At 58.4% G+C, this 19,541-nt stretch overlaps 1 protein-coding gene across 12 annotated transcripts in view; it reads left to right on the top strand.

Annotated features, from left to right (window-relative positions):
* The first annotated feature begins 2,004 nt into the window (after window positions 1-2,004).
* ADGRB2 (adhesion G protein-coupled receptor B2) overlaps window positions 2,005-19,541 on the top strand; it is a 37,235-nt gene continuing 19,698 nt past the window's right edge. For 2 of the 12 annotated variants that reach the window (XR_015139460.1, XR_015139451.1), the window contains exons 1-2: window positions 2,005-2,499; window positions 9,359-10,184. Coding sequence is in view for 9 of the 12 variants with exons in the window: in XM_086333688.1 (XP_086189814.1) it covers window positions 9,374-10,184 (811 nt within the window). In the remaining 3 variants the exon portion in view is untranslated. Of the gene's footprint in view, window positions 2,500-5,455; window positions 5,634-9,358; window positions 10,185-19,541 lie in introns of those variants that run through there. The other 10 variants (XM_086333727.1, XM_086333716.1, XM_086333748.1 and 7 more) reach the window with 8 other exon arrangements.

Raw genomic sequence — 19,541 nt, 5'->3', positions numbered from 1 at the left:
AAGAACTCTGAGGGCTACCAAGGCATAGAGAAATAGACAAAAGCCTGCTGTCTCTCAGGAGCCAAGCCTCCAATCCCCTGCACCCAGCTGCATCCTAGGCGAAGGGGGAGGGCCTCAGGGATCCAGCTGCATCACATCTGCAAGAGACCTTCCCCGGGTTTCTCTGGGCTCTGGGGCTTTAGTATGCTAATATAATGAATATTCATAGGGAGGAAGGCAGGCTCCGGGTAGGAGTGGAAGGGGCTGGAGCTGTGAAGGACAGGGTCCTTACCTCGTCGTGGGCATCCCATGTCCTGAGCACTCTCCTCACCTTTGCCTATCTCCTTAGGACCTCAACTCCAGCCACCCCACTGCCCCTCTCAGTGCCCAAGTAAGGAGGCCCAGGATCACCCACTGCCCTTGGGATGGCTCTCAACACACCGTGCAGATGGCAAGGCCCGCTTGGGCATAGCTTTCCCCTCTGCAGCTGAACCTCCAAACCTAGAGACCTGGGGTGTGCTTGAGGGTGCCCAGAAAGAACCCAAGAGCCCTGCCTGCCTCAAGGCACAGGCCTCCTTGGGCTCTCGCTGGGAAAGGAAAGGTGCCAGCCCTCCTGCCTGCTTCATCCAACCTCATAAATTCCCTTAAGGTGACGGGTGAGATTCCTTCATCACCCCTTATTACCTCCTTCTATTAAAGTCGATAATCTCTCACAATCACTCATAACAAATGTCACGGAGGCTGCTGGAGAGGCGAGAGACGGAGGGAGGGAACGGGGCGGTGGCGGGGGCGGGGGGGGGGGGTCTTTTTCTCTGGTACTGTCCCCTGGGAAGAAGTGGTCTTATCCTGCCCCATAACGAGGAGACATAAATTCAAGGTGCTCCCGTAGAGAGGTGGGGTTGGGATTGGGTGGACTGGGGACTTCTTGCTCTCCAGGTTTGGCCTCCTCCTGGTCAGACAATCTTCAAAAAGTAGAGTTCCTGAAACCATCCCACCCTCACTGCAAAGCTGCCCCCTGCTGGCTACTCCTCTGACCAGAGCCCTCCGATTAACCTACTTGTCTTTGGCGGAAGTGGTGTGTCCCTGGTCTGCCCACCTTCCTGGTGGCAACAAGCCCAGGCCACAAACCGCCCCACCAGGGCCCCGAGCCATGGGCATCTCCCTGAGTGCCGTCTTTACCGTGTGGGCTCTGGCCCCACCCAACTGTTCCTGGGTGCATTGCCAGGATGGGGAGGGGGCGGGCCTGTAGGTTTCTGCTGCTTCTACACAAACAGATGCATCATGGGGGCGCCCCTGGCACAGGGAAAGGCACTTGAGGGAACAGACAGGCACTCAGGAAAACATGTAACACACCGCACACGTGTAGCATCCCCGTGCCTAGGGACATGCAACACGGCCCAGTTTACACAAGAGTATGCACCAAACAGAACACACTGCAGTGAACATGTGTGGCTCCTACATACAAGTGATGCGCAGCATTCAGCACGTATGTGGCACTTGGAAGCTTGCACATATATAGCATCCTTACCCACAGGAACAACCAACATGCATTCAGGACCTGAGCACACGTTAACGCACCGTGCGTGTGTGTGGCGGTGGCATGCAGAGCCAGGCAACATTGCAGGGCACACACAGGGCACCTGTATGCATAAGCATATGCAAAGTTCAGCGCACACGAGTGGCACCTGCATGCACAGGGATATGCAATTTGCAGTGCACACGGGGAAAGGGGGGTGGTAACGCTCAGCCCTCAGGGTCCCAGAGACCCTGGTTGCGCGAGATGCCTCAGGCCTGGGCTATCTCCGGAGTGGTGTCGCGGATCGCCTCATCCTGCGGTCCAGGAGGCCGAGGGAGGGGCGGGGGCTTACCCGGGGCTTCTCCCGCGCCGGCGCCCGGGGCCCAGGGCGGGGAGGGGGAGGGTGCGCTTGGCTCGGCTGGCGCTGCTCCCCCTTTAACAGGAGGCGGCGCGCGTCGCCCCCACCCCCCTCCCGCCCCTTCTCCCGCGGCTCCTCGCGCCCAGCCCGGCGCGCGCCCCCTCTCGGGCCCGGCCCGCGCAGGCGCCGCGTCCCGCCTCGGCCGTCACTCGGCCCGGCGCGCGCTGCGGGCAGCGGCCGGAGCGGCCGGAGGAACCCGGTTTGGCCGCGGCGGCGCTCGGAGACCGAGGAGGATGCGGCGCCGGTTTCTAGAGCCCTGGGCTGCGGCCGCCGCCCGCGAATAGGAGGCGGCGCGCGGCGCGGGCGGTGCTCAGGGCGGGGGAGCGGGGAGCCGGGGGGTGGGGGGCGGCGTGGCGAGGAGGCGGCGGCAGGAGCCCGCGCCCGGCCCGGCGCCCGCCCGCCCCGCGCGGCTCCGCGGCGCCTTTTCTGCACCCGCCGCTCCGCGGAGCGGGAGCCTCGGCCCTCCGCGCGGCTGCAGCTAGCTGCCCCGCGCCCGGCCAAGCCCCCGCCTTAGGGATGGCAAACTTGCGCCCCGTGGCCGCCTCCTCCAGCGCCGGCCCCCGCTCCTGCTGCTGACGGCGCCCAGGTGAGTGCTCGGCCCCAGACCGCGACCGGGCCCGCACCGAGCCCTCCCGGCGCGGTCCCGATTTCCTCACCGGCCCGGACTAGGGGCGCTCCCCCAACCCACCTCTGCTGAATTCTCCCCCGCCCCAACTGAGTTCGTTCAGCATCTATTTACCCACTCGCATCTGTTTGGGAACTTACAAGCCTGGGGCCGAGGTCCCCTTCATCTCTGGTGAGTCCCTTTTCTGTCCCCCTCCTCCTTACCCATCTCTGCCAAAGCCCCTCGCCCTCGTCCCCCAGCTCTGACCCAGACCTATCCCCATCGTTGCCTCGAGTCTTTTCCCGATCTGAGCCTGGATCCGGGGTTGCGCCCCCACCCTTGAATAGAATCCGTCTCTCCAACCTGCAACTCGAGTGTGTCTCCCCCGTTAATCCCCCCTCCTCGTCTGGGGCTGAAGCCTGCTCCTCCCCTCCGCTTCATCTCTGCACAGAGTCCTTCCTGTCCCCGTCCATGTCTGCCCAGAGTTAGTGCCTTTCCCCGCGCCGGTAACCCGACCATGCTTCCCCCTCTTATTTCTGCCCTGATTGCCCCCTCCCCCAGATCTGCCCGGGCGTCCCGCTATCCCTCACCAATCTCTGCTGCAAGTCCCCTCCCCCTCAGCCTGGACTTGGGGCCATGTCCCCCATGTCTACTCCGAGCCCCCTCCTCTCCAGCCTGGGATCTCGACTGGCCCCGCATCCCTGCCTCCCTTGTCCATCTTTGGTCAGAGTCTCTCTGTCCATCCCCCATTCCTCTCTTTCCACCCCCAGGGCATAGAGCTGGGCACCAAACGCACCCTCCCGCAGCCCCGGGGGCTGGCACGATGCGGGGGGGAGGTGCGGGTTGTAGGCTCTGAAGTTGGCGGCCACTCCCGCAGTCAGCTGGGTCCGAGGGAAGTCCTCCGCGCCACGGCCAGTGCGGAGCGGGCGAAGGGTCTGGTGCCCGCGGGGGGAGGGGCTCCCGGGCCAAGAGATGCTGCCCGCCTGCCCGCCTCGCCAGCTGCCGGCCGGGCCCCTGGGCGTCCTCTGGCGCCCCCTGCCCGCAGTCCTGGACCCGCCGCCCCTTTTCCTCCCGCGGGCAACCCTAGGTTTCCGCAGCCCGAGCATCAGCGGTGGCTGCGGGACGGCACTGGGAAGTCCCTGAGGAGAGGAGGTTGGTGGGCGAGGCCGGGTGCCCCCTCGTGCTAGCAGTGCGGGAACAGTCCTGGTTGTCTGGCCATATGCTCTGGGGATGGGGTGTGGGGTGGGCAGGAGGGCTTATCCCAGGAGCCCTGTGAGCCCCCAGGTACAGACTAGCAGGACTGGCCCCTGGATTTGAGGTGGTCTGGTTGGGATTGTTTGGGCTTGGGCAGGTGTCCCCGGGGAGCCTCTGTCTCTCTACCCCATGGCAGGACCCACTAGGTGGGGGTGGGGGCAAAGGTGGGCTCTTGTCTTGGGCCTGAAGTAGTGGGGCAGTGGGGGGAATCCACTTGGCCTTGCCTGGGTCAGAAAGGGGACCTAGGGAGCATCTCTGGAGCTGCCACAGGGGTGAGGGTCAGTGTGGACCCTGCAGGGTGTGCCCTAGTTGGGGGGGGTGAGGCTTGAGGGAGGGTCTTCCCTGGACTAAGACTGACAGATTTCTCCCCTCTTCTTCCCTTGTCTGCCTTCCCCTCACCTTTTCTTCCCCCCTCCCCCATCACTCTTCAGGAGCTAGGTCCAGTCTGGGGTGGGTGTGTGTGGCAGGCATTTCTCTAACCCACAGTTAGGTCCCAGCTAGTCCCTGCCCTCTTCTCTCTCTCCCAACCTCCAGGAAATGGAGCTGAGTAAGTAGTTAGTAACTCAGCTTTTGGTTGGGTGACCTGGGTTCAAAACTGTGTGACCTGGGCAAGCTATATAACCTTTTTGAGTCTCAGTTGGTCCTCCATAAAATGGGTCAGTGATAACTGCCTCATATATCTAATGGTATCTAATGGTATTAGGTAGATGTGTATAGAGAGTCTAGCACCTAACAATGCTTGACAATGACAGGCATGTTAGGCTATTTCCTCTTCAAGGCCAAGGTCAAGCCCCTCTCCACTCCACACCACTCCTAATCCCATAGGAGAAAGGCAGGACAAGTTCTGTGACACTGTTCCAGCCTCCAGGATAATAAAGCCAGAAAACAGCTCCAGGGCCCATCATGATGGGTCCAGGGAGCCAGTGACCATTAGTCTCCCCTACTCCTTACCCATCCTTCAACATCCCTGCTAGACTCCTGTGTGATCAGAGGGGCATCGGTGAAAAGCCAAGGCCTCTGAAATACTGGCTCAAGTGCAGAGGCTGGGGAGGTGGAGGAACCCCAGCCAAGGTCCCCCAAGGTAGGCTGCCTCTTAGTGGGGGCCCACGTGGAGAATCAGTCCCAGAGGAGCAAATGGGGGCACAGAAGAGCCACTACCTCCCCCCCGCCCCCGAGGGAGGAGAGATTGAAATCAGGAACTTTCCAGGGCAGTTAGTGTTCCAGGTCAGAGTTAGGGGGCAACTTGGCTAGAGGGCCCCCAAGATCTGGAAGAGACCTGGCTTTGGCGGGCAATGGGGAGAGAGAAGGCTCGAACCCATGACGTTCTGCTGGGCCGGAAGCCCTCTGGGCAGCGTGGCTGGGTCTGGGGCCCACCGGGGAGTCCTAGACTCCCGCCTGCCCGGGCAACCCTGACATTGGGGAACAAAAGCTTTCGGTTCCTGTAGCAACGGCGGCTCCAGCTGCTGCAAAGTTCCGGGAGACGGGCGGAGGGCGGCTGAGTCACCGACCCCTCCCCCGCCGCCTGCATGGCACCGCCATCCCCCCGCCCGGGGGGCTAGGGGACCTCATCCTAGCGGTGTGCGGGAGGGCCCTGGAGCCCCCGCGTCCTCAGACACTCTGCCCGCCGAAGAGGGAGGGGCGGCACTGGGGAGGGTCGCCCCTCCCCTGGGTCTGGCCTGTCGGCTCTCGAGGCTGGTTGGAGGGTGTGTGCCCTTCCGGGTACCAGAGCTCCGCGAGAGGGGTCCTTGAAGACCCAGGCCCCGGCCGGGGCCAGGACGGGGAACCTCTAGGCGCTGCGTGGGGGTCGCCGCCCGCGTGTCGGCCTGGGCTCGGCCGCGCAGTGAGCGCCGGGGAGGCGGAGGGTGAGTGACGGGCTTGCGAATTGGAGCTGCCAGGTGGATAAACGCGACGGATGTGCGCGCGGATGCGCCCCCTCCCCCACCCGCCGCCCCTCCCCCTCCCGCGGCCCGGGGCAGCTGGCTCCCACCACCCAGAGCCCCTGCTTCCAGCCATCGGGAGGTTAGGGGTCGACCCCAGGGATCCCAGAGACCCAGCTCTTTGCCCTGAGGTGCCCCTCCCCGCCGCGCTACCCCCCATACCCCCTCCCGCTCCAGTCTGGTCTTGGTCCTTCCAGCTGCTGGAAAAGCCTCGGATTCCCTCACTGGTGCAGAAGGGATGCCCAGGCCTGTGGGGTCAGGGAGGAAGCGAGCCTGAGTGTGCTTGGAGAGAGGGTGGGATTCTCACGTTTGAGGGCGGCAGAGGGGCACGCTGGTGAAGGGAGCCTGTGGCTGGAGGAGGGGGTCCCTGAAACTGAGATGACTCCAACCAGCTCCTCACCCCTCTCAGCCCAGAGAGGTCTTGAGGGAGGTGGCCTTCAGATTATCCCCTCCGTCAGCCTCCGGACCCGGGAAGTTCTTCCTCAGAGCTGACCTTCATACCCCTCCTGTCCGCCTCTGTGCATGGAAGGTTTGGTGGTCTTCCTGGACTTGCAGGTGGCAAAGCTACCTTAAGGTTTAACCCAAAGAGCCTTCAGAGGCAGCAACCCTACTCTCAGCAGGAAAGAGGAGAGACTGAGGTTCTGAGAAGGGGGATAAAGGGGAAAAGATGGTGTGAAGGGTCTCCCCCACAGACTGGCTCCAAGTTGGGAACCCCAGGGCAGGGATTGGGTCTCTGCTCCACAGAGGGAGAAACTGAGGCTCAGGGAGGCTACTCACAGCTGGTGACCATCTGAGCTGCCTGTGAGGCAGGGGTCCTTCTAGGTCCCTTCCCAGGGGAGGCAGTCTCTGACCCAGCTTAGAATTGGGCTCCTGGCCTTGTTTTGTGGGTAAGGAGTGATATCGAGAGGGACCCCTAAAAGGTCTTACGTCACTGCAGGAACAACAGGAGTGGTACACACCCAGGGTGAAATGCCAGAATTGATGTGAGGGGAGGTGTCTGAAGGACACTGACTGGACTAGGGGACTTGGGCAGGGTTTAGAGGTGGCTCAGTTCTGGAGAAGCCAGGCTGTGGCTCTGAAGGATAAGAGACTTAGTGCTTTTGGGCAAGTTGGAGCTTACGGAGTCTGCAGGAGCCTGGGAGTCTCAGGAGGTGGGACTGGAGGCCTGAGCCGCTGTTTCAGGAACACCAAGGAAGGAGCAGCAGGTCAGATCCTGCGTGCTACTTAGCTGTCATAGGCTGAGCTTCAAAGAACCAAACACCTGTGTGTGTGTTCACAGTAGAGAGTACATTTGCATCTCTATGCATGTGTATGAGTGTCTGGCTCTTGACAGCCTTGTACATGTGAGTGTGTACACCTCGTGTGCATTGAGTTCACTCATCTGGGGTTTACGCTGATTTCTGTGCATGTGTTATCTTTTCACATGCAGAATGCCTGGCTAGACATGTGTCTGTGCATCCACGCTTTTGTGTGCATGTCTGCAGGGCACAGGGGTATTGGTGAGTTTGTGCGTGGAGATTCCCTGATCTGCTCTCAGTGGGGGAGACAAGACCAGTTATAATGAGCCCCCTCCTCCCCTCTACTGAACAGCAGCCATGGCCTGAATTTTGCAGCCTGCTTAAAAATAATTGGGGGCAGCGGGGGGATTGTATGTCACTCACCGTCAGCCGCTGGCTTTTGCCGGGGCCTGGTGCTGCAGCAGGCTGGCTGGGCTGGACGGTTGGTTTGGGACAGGCATGATGTGGAGCGAGAAGGCCAGGGGCCTGGTCCCTTTTCTAGCTCTGGGGACAGGCGGAGTAGAGGTGCAGCCTATCCTGGCTTCTGCTGAGTAACTCCAGGGGGGTCTTTGGAGGAGGGTTGGGGCAGTTCCTCCCCAATCAATGCTCCTGCCTGGAACCTGCTTCCCCTCCCGTCTGTGGCCCAGGATGGGCAAGTGTGTGTCTGTGGTCGGGGCCTGGGGTCTGGCTCAGAGTGGCAGCACATGGGATCTGGGGCATTAAGGCATTCCCTGGAGGCTGCACAGGGTTTGGAGTTCTGGGGTTCTAATTCCTGTCCATAGTCCCCCACCCCCTCACCGCCTCTGGCCACTATTTAGACCCCTGAACAGCCACAGCTCCCTGGGGGAGCATCTGTGTCCTGGGACAACCTAGCCACACCCTGTGAGTTATCCTAGGTTTGTGTAGAGCTTGGGCCTGAAGCCTGAGTAGCAGGGAAGGGGACAGAGCAGGAGGCTATGGGTGGATGTAGGAGAAACTGGGCTGGGGCCTCAGTTCCTGGACTCCAGTCTCAGCCTGGCTTCTTTGGGGGTGATCTTGAGCACACTGCCTCACCTCTCGGAGCCTCATCTTTTCTCCTCTAATGTGGAACAACCAGACTCTAGGGGCCCATCCAGTTCTGTGAGCTATGCTTCGGGCATGGAGGAGGGAGGCAGTGTGGATCCCTTATGGGGGCAGGGCTGGAAGTGGGTCTCAGGCAGCCCAGGCGCAGCTCTCTGCCATCCGGACAGCTAGGATGGAGGCCGTGGGCACACCTGCAGCGCCCCCACATCCCTTGTCCACAAGGGGGTGACTGCTTTGTGTGTCCGTCAACTCGGGTCCTAGTTACCCTCCAGTGCCCAGAGTCCATTCACAGCTGCTGGGAGCTCAGCTTAGTGCTTTGTGGGGAGGTGGAAATCAACGAACTCTGGTCTCCCCTCCTCGAGCTTCAAGGCTCATGAGATGAGTGAGCTAGCCCTAGGGAGACAGCAGGGGACAGTGGTCTCAACTGGATGACTCAGACTTTCAGGAAAGGGCTGTGGCAGCTAAGAGCAGGGAGACGGCTCAGTGGCCTCCCTGGGCCAGGCCCTAGCAGGCCAGGAGCCAGGCCTTGGAGGATCACCCCTTGGAGGGGAAGAGGAGTTAGAGGGGAACAATGTACCCATTTTGCAGATGCCTCTCCCCCTGGTTTCCAGCAGGAAGTCCACACAGCGGTAGTCATGACTTTTCATGCCTGAGATGCCCTCCCATGGGCATGGCTCAGGCGGTGCTCAGTCCCTGGCATAAGGGCGGTAACTCCTCCCCTTTCTCTCCCACTCAGTAAAGCAGAGTGAGTGAGAATGACATTGTTCCGAGAATAACCTTGATTTGCTCTGATTTATAAAAAAGCAAATCGTTGTCAAACATTGCTACTTTGACAATTACTGCGGGATTGTGTGTGACACGCCTCACAGCCGATCACGACACATTGCGACTCTGAGCAGCGCCGTGCTGGAGAATAATACAAGCTGGGTGGTGGGGCTAGGGCTGGGGCTGGATCTAAACATCAGCTGAGATGCTGGTGGTAGATGGGACTGATGGAGGAACGGTATAGTCATAGTCACAACTAATGTTTCTTAGGGACGTATGAGATTCCAGACCCTCTCCTGCATGCCTCTGTTTAAGAAGTCAGGGAACTGGGGCTCAGAGAGGTCAAGTCTGTTGGCTTAAGATCACACAGGTGGACCTGGGTGACTTAAGAGAGGTCAAGTCTGTTCTTAAGATCACACAGGTGGACCTGGGTGACTTAAAAGAACCTAGTCTTCGCCACGAGGCTACAACCTGCAGCGGGCCACAGGGGAGTCAGAGCCCATGCTGGCTGTGCTCGGGGCCACTGACCACTGTCTCTCTCCACAGGGCAAGGGACATAGGATGACCCCAGCCTGTCCCCTCTTACTATCTGTGATTCTGTCCCTGCGCCTGGCCGCCGCCTTCGACCCCGCCCCCAGCGCCTGCTCCGCCCTGGCCTCAGGCGTGCTTTACGGGGCCTTCTCACTGCAGGACCTCTTTCCTACCATCGCCTCGGGCTGCTCCTGGACCTTGGAGAACCCAGACCCTACCAAGTACTCCCTCTACCTGCGCTTCAACCGCCAGGAGCAGGTGTGTACCCACTTCGCCCCTCGCCTGCTGCCGCTGGACCACTACCTGGTCAACTTCACCTGCCTGCGGCCCAGCCCCGAGGAGGCAGAGGCCCAGGCGGGGTCGGAGCTGGGGCGGCCCGAGGAGGAGGAGAAGGAGGAGGAGGAAGCCGCGGGGTTGGAGCTCTGTGGTGGCTCTGGCCCCTTCACCTTCCTGCACTTCGACAAGAACTTCGTGCAGCTGTGCCTGTCGGCCGAGCCCTCCGAGGCCCCGCGCCTGCTGGCGCCCGCGGCCCTGGCCTTCCGCTTCGTCGAGGTCTTGCTCATCAACAACAACAACTCCAGCCAGTTCACCTGCGGGGTCCTCTGCCGCTGGAGTGAGGAGTGCAGCCGCGCGGCCGGCAGGGCCTGTGGCTTCGCCCAGCCGGGCTGCAGCTGCCCCGGTGAGGCGGGGGCCGGCCCCGTGGCCACCACCACGCCTCCTGGTCCGCCTGCTGCCCACACCCTGTCCAATGCCCTGGTGCCCGGGGGCCCCGCCCCACCTGCCGAGGCTGATTTGCACTCGGGGAGCAGCAATGATCTGTTCACCACGGAGATGAGATATGGTGAGTGTGAGCAGGGCCCAGGTGGGGCAGGGGTGTCTGGAGGACTGATGATGCCCGTCTCAGCAGATCCTGGGGTGTGCATGTGGTTGTTCACCAGTGTCCCCTCTGGGTTCTGCCGTATCCAAGTGTGGGAGTCACCAAAGTAGATTGGGGGTCAGACCTCCCTCTGGAAGAGTTTGCATTCTGGGTGGATGAATGGGGGCACAGATCAAGCAAAGGAGCATGACAAACCCAGGGAGGGGAGACCCTAGCTGGGCAGTCAGGGAAGGCTTCCTGAAGGAAGTGATACAGGAGCAGAGATCAAAAGGACAAGCGGAAACAAGCCAAGCCAAAGCAGTGGTGAGGGCATTCCAGGCAGAGAGAGGAGCGTGTACAAAGGCTCAAAGCTGGGAATGACCGCAGCAGGCCTTGGCACTGCAAGCCGACAAGGTTGCCTGGAGGCTGGAGTAGGCAGGGTGCAGGGACGTCTTCCTGCCCACACGGGTCAGTGAGTTTTGCTTGTGGCCCCAGGGTCAGGGCAGAGGAAGGAGCAGAAGAATGTGAAGAGGCCTAGCTTCTTTGAGGCTGCCTTGGAGGGCTGACCTGGCTCAGCTCCCAACATCCTCTGTCTTTCCCCTCTGGGCCCACGTCTTCTGGGACCAAGGCCGCCAGTTGCTGGAGCTTCCTGCTGAGTGGGCAAAAGCTCTCCGAGCCCTTGAGTCCTGCCTGCTGCCCCTCCCACCCCAGCTCCCGCAGCCATGGCCACCTTCTGCCGACCCTCCTTCCTGCAGCTTCAAGGCCCCGAAACCCTCAGCTGGGTCCTATGTGTCTGCTGAATGGGTCAGGGACTGACCAGGGGCTCAGGACGTGGGGATGGGAGGGAGGCAGATTTGGGATGTGGTTCCTAGCTCTGGTACTAACAGGGAGTTCCCCCACCCCCACCCCTTTCTGGGCCTCAGTTTCCCCATTTGGGGTAACACGTGCTGGCCAACCATCAGGAGGCTTCATGCATAGACTGAAGTCAGAAGGGACCTTCTGGATCAGGCTGAGAGCATTGACAGGGAAACAAGGGGTCTTGTGTGAGGGCTGCTGGGAGCACTGGAGTAGGACTGTTCAGTACCTGCTTTGGAGACAGAGCCCGGAAGTTGGGAGCCGTCTTTGTTACATTGAGTAGATACTGTTTTACTTACATCAGTGTTTTTGGCTGTAAAATGGGAGATAGCCCTGGTTTAATTAGAGACGGTTTATCATGACAATGGCCTCTCCCAGGGCTCTGGGGGAGCCACTTCTCAGTCTCCCCCGTGAGACTTCTGGCATCATGCCCATCCATGGCAAATGCCCAGTGGCCTTGCTCTGGCCTCTCCCCTAGGCCACCTTGGCCTCTCACAGCGGTCGATGAAGCCATCGGAGTGACAGCCAGTCCGTGGGCAGGCTACGGGCCCTGGAGGCTGGCTTGGGATTTAGTGCCTGCAGGAAGAAATTGAATTTCGCTTCTTTGTCGAACATCAGCGGAGAGCGCCAGGCGTATATCAGGAGGTTTATGGCTCCTCCTGCCTGGCCGCCACTGCCTGTCACTATGTGGGGGCTCCCTCATTGTACTCGGCAGAGGGCAGGTTCTTTCGTCTGGCTTTCCCTGTGGTCCATAGGCCCAGTGGTCCGCAGTGGATGGAGAGAGGCTCTGCCCTCCTGGGCAGGCACCATCCGGGCAGGCTGCCATGTGGAGCACAGAGCCAGAAGCAGCCAGCTGGGCTTGGCTGAAGCCGGAAGCAGGAGTTGGTTGGTAGCTGGGCTGTCTTTAGGGGTCAGAGGGGGCCGGTGACGGGAAGGGCACCATTGTTCCCACCATTCTCTGAGCCTCTGCAGGGTCCTCTGGGACTGAGGATGGGTGGAGATTGGATGCTGGTTGTCTCTGGGCATGAAGCCTGGTATCTTCTCTGAGTAGGCAACCCTGGGCTTCCAGCTCATGCCCCTTGCTTTGCTTGGCGTGTTGCCAGGCTGCTCCATGGGATGGTCTGCAGGCAGGGCTCTCGTAAGGAGTTGTATGGAGGAGGGGTGGTGATGTGGCATCGGCTCTAAGTGGACTCACAGGGCACACTGGTGCCCAGAGCTGGGCTGGCACAGCCCCTTCCTCTCCCTTGGTTTGGCAAGATATTGTTCCTCTTCACCACCTCTTCCCTTGGGCTTACCCTCTCTGGATCAAGAGATGATGGGCACTTGATTCAGTTTGTTCCATGGGGCGGGGGGCATCTGAGTTGCCCCGTGGCAACATCAGGACCCGGAGCACTCTGTGCCCAGTGGCGGCATCACCTCGGCCAAACCCTTGGCTTCCCCTCTGTGCTTCCCCTCACCTCCTCCCCACTGGGCCAGGAGAGCACTTGGACCAGCTGTAGGAGATCTGGCTGGCACACACAGGACTGCTGGCTTGAGGACAAGATCGGTGGGATGGTGGTGAACAGAAAGCATGAGATCCCCGTCCCAGCCCCTCTGCCAGGCACCGGGGTAAGGCAAGCAGTGCTCATTTTCTCTGGGGCCTCCCGGGTAGTTTCAACGCAAGGCCGAGCAGGGTGGAGCTGGGTTGGTACTGGGAGAGTGATGAGGCTGGGAGTGGCATGGCTGGGCCCGCCTCAGAACCGAGTGCATTTGACAAGAGGGTACAGACGCCTGTTAATTTCACGCAAACTGCCTTTGATAGATCTCTTGTTATTTTTGGTGAGTTGAGCCATAAATTTGTGCCATCTTGCTGCCGCAATCTGTTGGGTGGGGGGGGAGAGGAAGAAAGGGAAGGCAGGCAGGAAGGAGCTCCGCGGAGGACGGGCACGGAGGCTGGCTGAGGCCAGGGCTGGAAGACAGTAGGTAGAGGTGGTACCTGCTGCAGAGCCCAGCTTCTGGGAGCCGGGTGTCAACCTGCAATTCCTGCCCACTGATCCTCAACTTGAGGTGTGGCTGCTCCAGGAGACATCTGAGAGGAAGTGTCCTTGCACCCCCTTCCCTCCTGTGCCACACTCCCTGCCTCCCTCCAAGGGCACTGTCCCACCCTTGGCCGGATGCTACGGGCAGACCGTTCCTATCATCCGGGCTCCATTCCAGAGGCATGGCCACCAGGTGAGCCTGAAGTCCCCTGAGTGTTGGGCCTGGGGTGGGCAAGAATGGATTCAGATCCTGCTCTGCCACTGCTGCTGGGTGACTTGGACAAGGCATGCCCCACTGGAGCCTCAGGACCCCCAGTTCTCTGTGTGTGTCCCTTCCCTGATTCAGCCCCGGTTATGGCCTAGACTCCTCAGCCTGGCATTCCAGCCCCACCCCTGATCCAGCTGCCACCCGCTTTCTCTCTAGTTCTCTCACCCTTTCAACCCAGGCTCCTACTGGCCCTGGAACCCTCTGCTTTCTGGCTTCTCTGCCTTTGCTTGGGCTGTTTCCCTCACCTGGAATGCCCTTTACCCTGGGTTATCCTTTGCCCCATCCTTCCAAGCACAGCTCAAGCCCTGTCTCCTCCAGGAAGCTGCCCCTCACCTGCCTAACCCAGTCCTAGATTGGCTTTCTTCTCCACAGTCAGGCTCTGCTGTCTTCCTTTGACAAACCTGGTCTAGTGTCAGGAAGAGGGGCCCTATCTGCCTTTTGGGGTGCAGACATGGAGGAGTCAGGGCCTCTCTCAGAGAGGGTAGGGAGGAGGCCTAGCACACGTGGTACATTTCCTGGAAAATCCTTCCAGCCAGATCTCTGCTGCTAGAAATCTGTGTGCTCCCTCGTAGGATGGGGAGTGGGACTCAGGCCCCCCACCCCCGCCCCAGACATCTCAGAGGGGACCGAGCCCCAGCCCATCCATCACACACATCTTTGAGTCTTCATCAGTATGGAGTTTGTGCCAGGCCTTGGAGTGGCTCTGAGTGAATGAGATCCAAGGTAGACTGGACACACCTGCCCTCTGGTGGGGGAGAGTGACCACTAGTTCAGTGGTGGTCCAGGCCACCGGCTGACGTTGCCAAGCCTTAGGTTCAACCCCTGACACCACCACTGACTAGCTGTGTGATCACGGGCATGTTTCCCCATCCCTGTATCATCACCTATAAACTGGGGAGAGTGGCGCTATTTTAAAGAGTGAAAGTGAAGTGAAGTCGCTCAGTCGTGTCCGACTCTTTGCGACCCCGCGGACTGACTACAGCCTACCAGGCTCCTCCGTCCATGGGATTTTCCAGGCAAGGATACTGGAGTAGGTTGCCATTTTCTTCTCCAGGGGATCTTCCCGACCCAGGGATTGAACCCGGGTCTCCTGCATTGTAGGCAGACACTTTACCGTCTGAGCTACCAGGGGATTAAGCAAGAGAATGTGGGTTAATGCTTAGCACAGTGCCTGGCGCATGGTAAACCCCTGATAAATAGGTGTGTGTTGTCAGAACTTAGTGCAATAGGTATAAATATATGTGCTGGGTGTCAAGGGAGGAGGAAGAGGGAGAATTAAACCACAAAGGGGTGGGAGGGCTGTCTAAAGAAGGTGATTCTGAGTTGGGTTTTGAGGAGTGAATAGGAATTCACTGGCCTGTGAATTTTTTTCTTTAAATCAAATGGCTTTTTAAATTTAATATAGTAAAAGTGGAAAAGAAGTATCACTTATCTGAAATAGGAGATAACCAAAGAAAATAAGAGATTCTAGCTTGACACTCATCCTTTCTCTTGATTTGTTAGAAAAAGAAACCATCAGATACTGGGGATGGTGGTAATGTCTCAGAGTGCACAGATACCTTCTTTCTCATACATTTGGAAGGATTAAAAGTGACATGGGTCATATAATTTATCATCTAAACCAGGACATTTTCGAGGTTATAAATGGGGGGAGGGGTATGGTCACTTCCATCAGGGCGGCAGGCCCAAACTGGACTCTCCCCAGCAGATTGGCAAATCATCACTCTGCAGGAAGGAGGCCTGGAAAGGGGCCCAGTGTTATTTCGTGACACGTTTATGCGCCTCCCCAAGTCATTGCCCCGTGCAAGGGGAAGGGTTTTCAAGGTAAAGGAAGCTGCCCTTGCTGGGGCATGGTGTGTGAACATACAGGGGACCGGGGGCTATAGTAGACCAGCCCTTACTAGATAGTAGCCCCAGTGGTGGGAGATGGGGGCCGAGGCTCTGACTGCTGCCCCCAAACACTGGGACCTCATCCTGTTGGTGGAGGGCCTTAAGGAAGCGAGAAGTTAGGCAGCGTGGGGGAAGAGGGATGACTCAGACGTAGTCCCTGCTCTCGGGGAGCTCCTGGCCACGTGGGGGATGTGGCGGAGACCCAGCTAGCTCTGTCGGGAGGCTGGGCAGGTAGGCCAACAGCCTGGGGAGGAAGTCGTTGGAGGGGAAACTGGGATTCTGGTGGGGTGTATGTACCCAGTTGCATTGTACTGCAGAGGTAAAGCCTGGAATTTATAAGAGCCACCTTCCTCTGACCTGGCCTTTCCCCCACACCCCCCAACCCCAGATCCTGATACACTGCTGAGATGGGGAGCCATGGAGGGGCATGACAGAACTGTGTTTCAGGGGGTCAGTTGGTGCCTTCTTGGGGCTCTAAGGCCAGTCTCAGGGAGGATGTAGAGAGCCCTGGGAAGGGAGGACTGCTTTGTAGATTACACTGCTGTCTCCCTGTGGAAGAGATGATTATCGTGGTTATTTTTAACACGTTCATGACAAAGGAGGCTGAGGGGGCTGCACTGTGTAGTTTGGGGGGCAGGGTCTGTGGAGCATGGAGCAGCAGGTGTGTGTAGTCCTTCTCAGATGGCAGAGCACCTGTGCTTACCCCGCCTGCCAGTACTTGGGGTGAAACTAGAGTGGCCCTGTGTGGCTGGGGTGGAGGAGCCCTCAGGAATATCTGGTGCTTGCTGGATGCCTGTCCTGTGTCTGGCAGTTCAGAGCTGGGCCATTTGTGCAAGAAGGTTGAGGGAGATTGAGATCCTCCATTAGGGCCCAGGAGAGAGAGGAGCCCAGGATACTCACAGATACAGCTGGGGAGAAGGGACCTACACGCCCAAACCTCTGTGTAGTCAGTCTAGGGAGGCTTCCTGGAGGAGGTGGCATTTGGAATCTAGAAACTTTTGACAGATTGAGGTAGAGGAAGGGCATTCCAAGAGGTAGGAACACCATTAACAGATGAGTGGAGGGAGGAACACATTTGCATGTTCAAGGGATACCAAGAAGAGGGTGGCAGCTCCTTTTCATTAAGAGCTTATTATGCTCCAGGTGGCCCATACCTCTCATCATTTAATTCTCACAATGAATTAGGAAGTGTCATCTCTATGTTCAGTTGGAAATTCAGAGAAGTGAGGCGACTTGCCCAAGGGCACACAGCAAGACTAGGCATGCTTGGGAATCAGACCTGCATCTGTCTGGCTCCCAAATCTGTGTCCTTCCCACTGGCCCACTTGGCCTCACAGTGAGTTTGGCTGCCTGGAGGGAGGGGAAAGCAGGCCCTGACAGGTCAGCAGGGCAGAGCATGCCAGGCTCAGAGGTTTGTGGTGGCTGTAGCAGTGCGAGGCACTGAAGTTTCCTCAGCAGGGGAGTGTGTGGCTGGGCTTCCAGAGGACTGCTTTGGAGGCCACAGAGGAGACTCAGAATTGATGCTTTTGATCTCTGGTGTTGGAGAAGACTCTTGAGAGTCCCTTGGACTGCGAGGACATCCAACCAGGCCATCCTAAAGGGGATCAGTCCTGAATATTCATTGGAAAGACTGATGCTGAAGCTGAAACTCCAATATTTTGGCCACCTGATGCCAAGAACTGACTCATTGGAAAAGACCCTGATGCTGGGAAAGATTGAAGGCAGAAGGAGAAAGTGATGACAGAGGATGAGATGGTTGGATGGCATCACTGACTCAATGGACATGAGTTTGAGCAAGCTCCAGGAGTTGGTGATGGACAGGGAGGCCTGGTGTGCTGCAGTCCATGGGGTCACAAAGAGTCGAACACGACTGAGCAACTGAACTGAACTGAACGGAGGAGACTCAGGCTCGCCTGGGGGACGGATGGGTCGATGAGCAAAGGAATGATTAGGAAGAGGTGTAGGAAAAACGAGAACGGAGGCAGTGGTGGGGTGAGGGAGTGAATGGGGTCCCATGGGAATTAGGAAAGGTGTCTTTGGGGAGGCCTGAGTTGAGCTGTATTTTGTCAGAGCCAGCCCAGTTCAGTGGAACGTGGCCGTGGGATGAGGCAGGCCAGAGTTCGAATCCCACACGGGCCTCTGCAGAATGAGACCTTGGAGCCTCATTAGTATCTCATTAGTAAAATGGGCAAACCCGCCCTAATGAGGATTAAATGAGCTGGTGCAGAGCACAGTGACTGGCACATAGCAGTAGTGGGGGAATTACCTACTGTGAGTTATTCAAAACCAAACAGGACAGTGAAGAGATTGTTCAGGATTGAGCTGGGAGGCGGGTCCCAGGTGGCAGTCGGGTGGGAAAGCTGATCAGTTGTAGGGCGAGGCACCCTAGCCCCTGGTCCAGTCAGCTCATGGCACTCACAGTTTGGGGGTGCTCACACCCCTCCCTGGACTGCTCTGTGTCCTCTTGGCCCCGGGTCCTCTCACACCCTGCCCTACCCTGGGCCCGGAGCCAGCTGGGACCTGCACGTGGCATATGTATAATAAACGTGTGTTTCAGTGGCTGACACCCCTGGTCTTATCTGCCTTCTTTCCTGGCAGGGAGAACTGGCTTTCTTCAGAGGGGGCTGCGGTAGGGATGGGGAGGGGAGGGCAGTCAGTGCAGGCCCCGCTCTGTGGCCTTAGGCTTGTCACTTACCCTCTCTGGCCCAACCCAGGAGGCTAGAAGAGGGGCTCAAGAGCTGGACCTGGGACATGTTCTGATTTTCAAATGGGGTGGATTGTAGAACCACCAACACCACCTCTGGTTATATGGTGAAGCTGGCCAGCAAATGGGCGGTAAGTGGTTAGTAGAGGACGCAGGCGCCACAGGAAGCAGTGTGAGCCCCTGACAAGTAAGGCAGGCTGGTCTATCATGTGGCTACATTTGATGGGCTTAGTGGATGCCAGGTCAGGGATGGGAGGGGTGCCACGTGCAACAGTAATGGCCAAGGCGCTAAAAATAAGCTGGATGAGAGGACTCTCAGCTGGGTTCACAACCAGTCAAATGGCATTTCCAGAATATTTATTAACAAATGGATGTCAGGCTTGGGGGTGGTCTTGGTGGTGGACTGCAGGGCAGAGTTGATACTCAAGATGGATGAGAGGACTCTCAGCTGGGTTCACAACTGGTCAAATGGCATTTCCAGAATAATTATTAACAAATGGATGTCAGGCTGGGGGGTGGTCTTGGTGGTGGGCTGCAGGGCAGAGCTGATACTCAAGATTACAAATGACCATTTCCAATGACCCCCATGGGGTGGGAGGATCTAGGAGCAGTGTGTCCATTGGTGTTTACTGCTGTTTCTCTGGGCTGGATTCTGTGCTCATGTTCACTGGTGGTCAGGGAGATGGCTCACCCAGCCTTCCTTCAAAGGACTCATGGGTCGGGGGAAATTCAGTTACCAGATGGAATCATCTGTGATGACAGCTCATGTATAAGATGGGGCAGCCAACTCTGCTAGGGGAGCGAGGAATATGACTTCAAAAACAGGAGGTCATTTGAGCTGGGTTTTGAAGGTCAAGTAGGAGTTTTCCAGTTGAAGAAGATGGGAAACAAACAGGTTTGAGAGGACATGATGATCTTATTTTGGACATATTGAGTTTGGGGGCCCCCCGTCAGGGGACCTGTTCAGGAGGCAGGAAGCTATACAGGAGTGACGCACAGAAGGCTTCACTCTGTCTTCGGGGAGACAGTGATGTGGGAGCAGCCATCTTGAGGGGGTTATTGAAGCCTGGGGGAGCAGGGAAACAGGACAAAGTATGGACTCCTGATGTGGGAAGCAGCAGGAAGACCAACCCGGTCAAGGAGGCAGGGCAGGGTGAGGAGAAAGCCGGATGAGTCGGGGAGGGAGTGTTTCCCAGCTGGAGAGTCTGCGGGGCCAAATGTTGCCGAGGAGTCACGTGAGATGAGGCCTGCAAAGTGTCCATAGGATTTAGCAACAAGGAGGGCACTGATGACTCTGTCAAGAACAGTTTCAGCAGAAGGATGTGGTCCAAAGTCAGATTGCAGCAGATTTAAGGTGACATTTGAGGCAGGATGCGCGTGGCAGGTGAGAAACTGGAGTGCCAGTTGCAGATCACTCACTGACGGTGATAAGAAGCTGAGGGCAGTAGCCAGAGAAGGCTGGAGGGTCAAAGGAGGGCTGCCCTCAGAACGGAAGGGGCATAGATCTGCTCCCTGGCTGCCACGAGGAGAATGCTGACGAGATGCTGATGAGAGAGAAGGCAGGCGGGAGGAATGAGAGACAGCACGGGGATGGGGTCTGGCCTCTG

This window comes from Bos grunniens, chromosome 2 (assembly GCF_055505025.1).
Source record: "Bos grunniens cultivar Pamir isolate PY7600 chromosome 2, Bosgru_T2T1.0, whole genome shotgun sequence".
In the NCBI taxonomy this organism is placed as follows: Eukaryota; Metazoa; Chordata; class Mammalia; order Artiodactyla; family Bovidae; genus Bos; species Bos grunniens.
The sequence above is the reverse complement of the archived record's forward strand: the minus strand, read 5'-3'. Positions and strand labels throughout refer to the sequence as shown.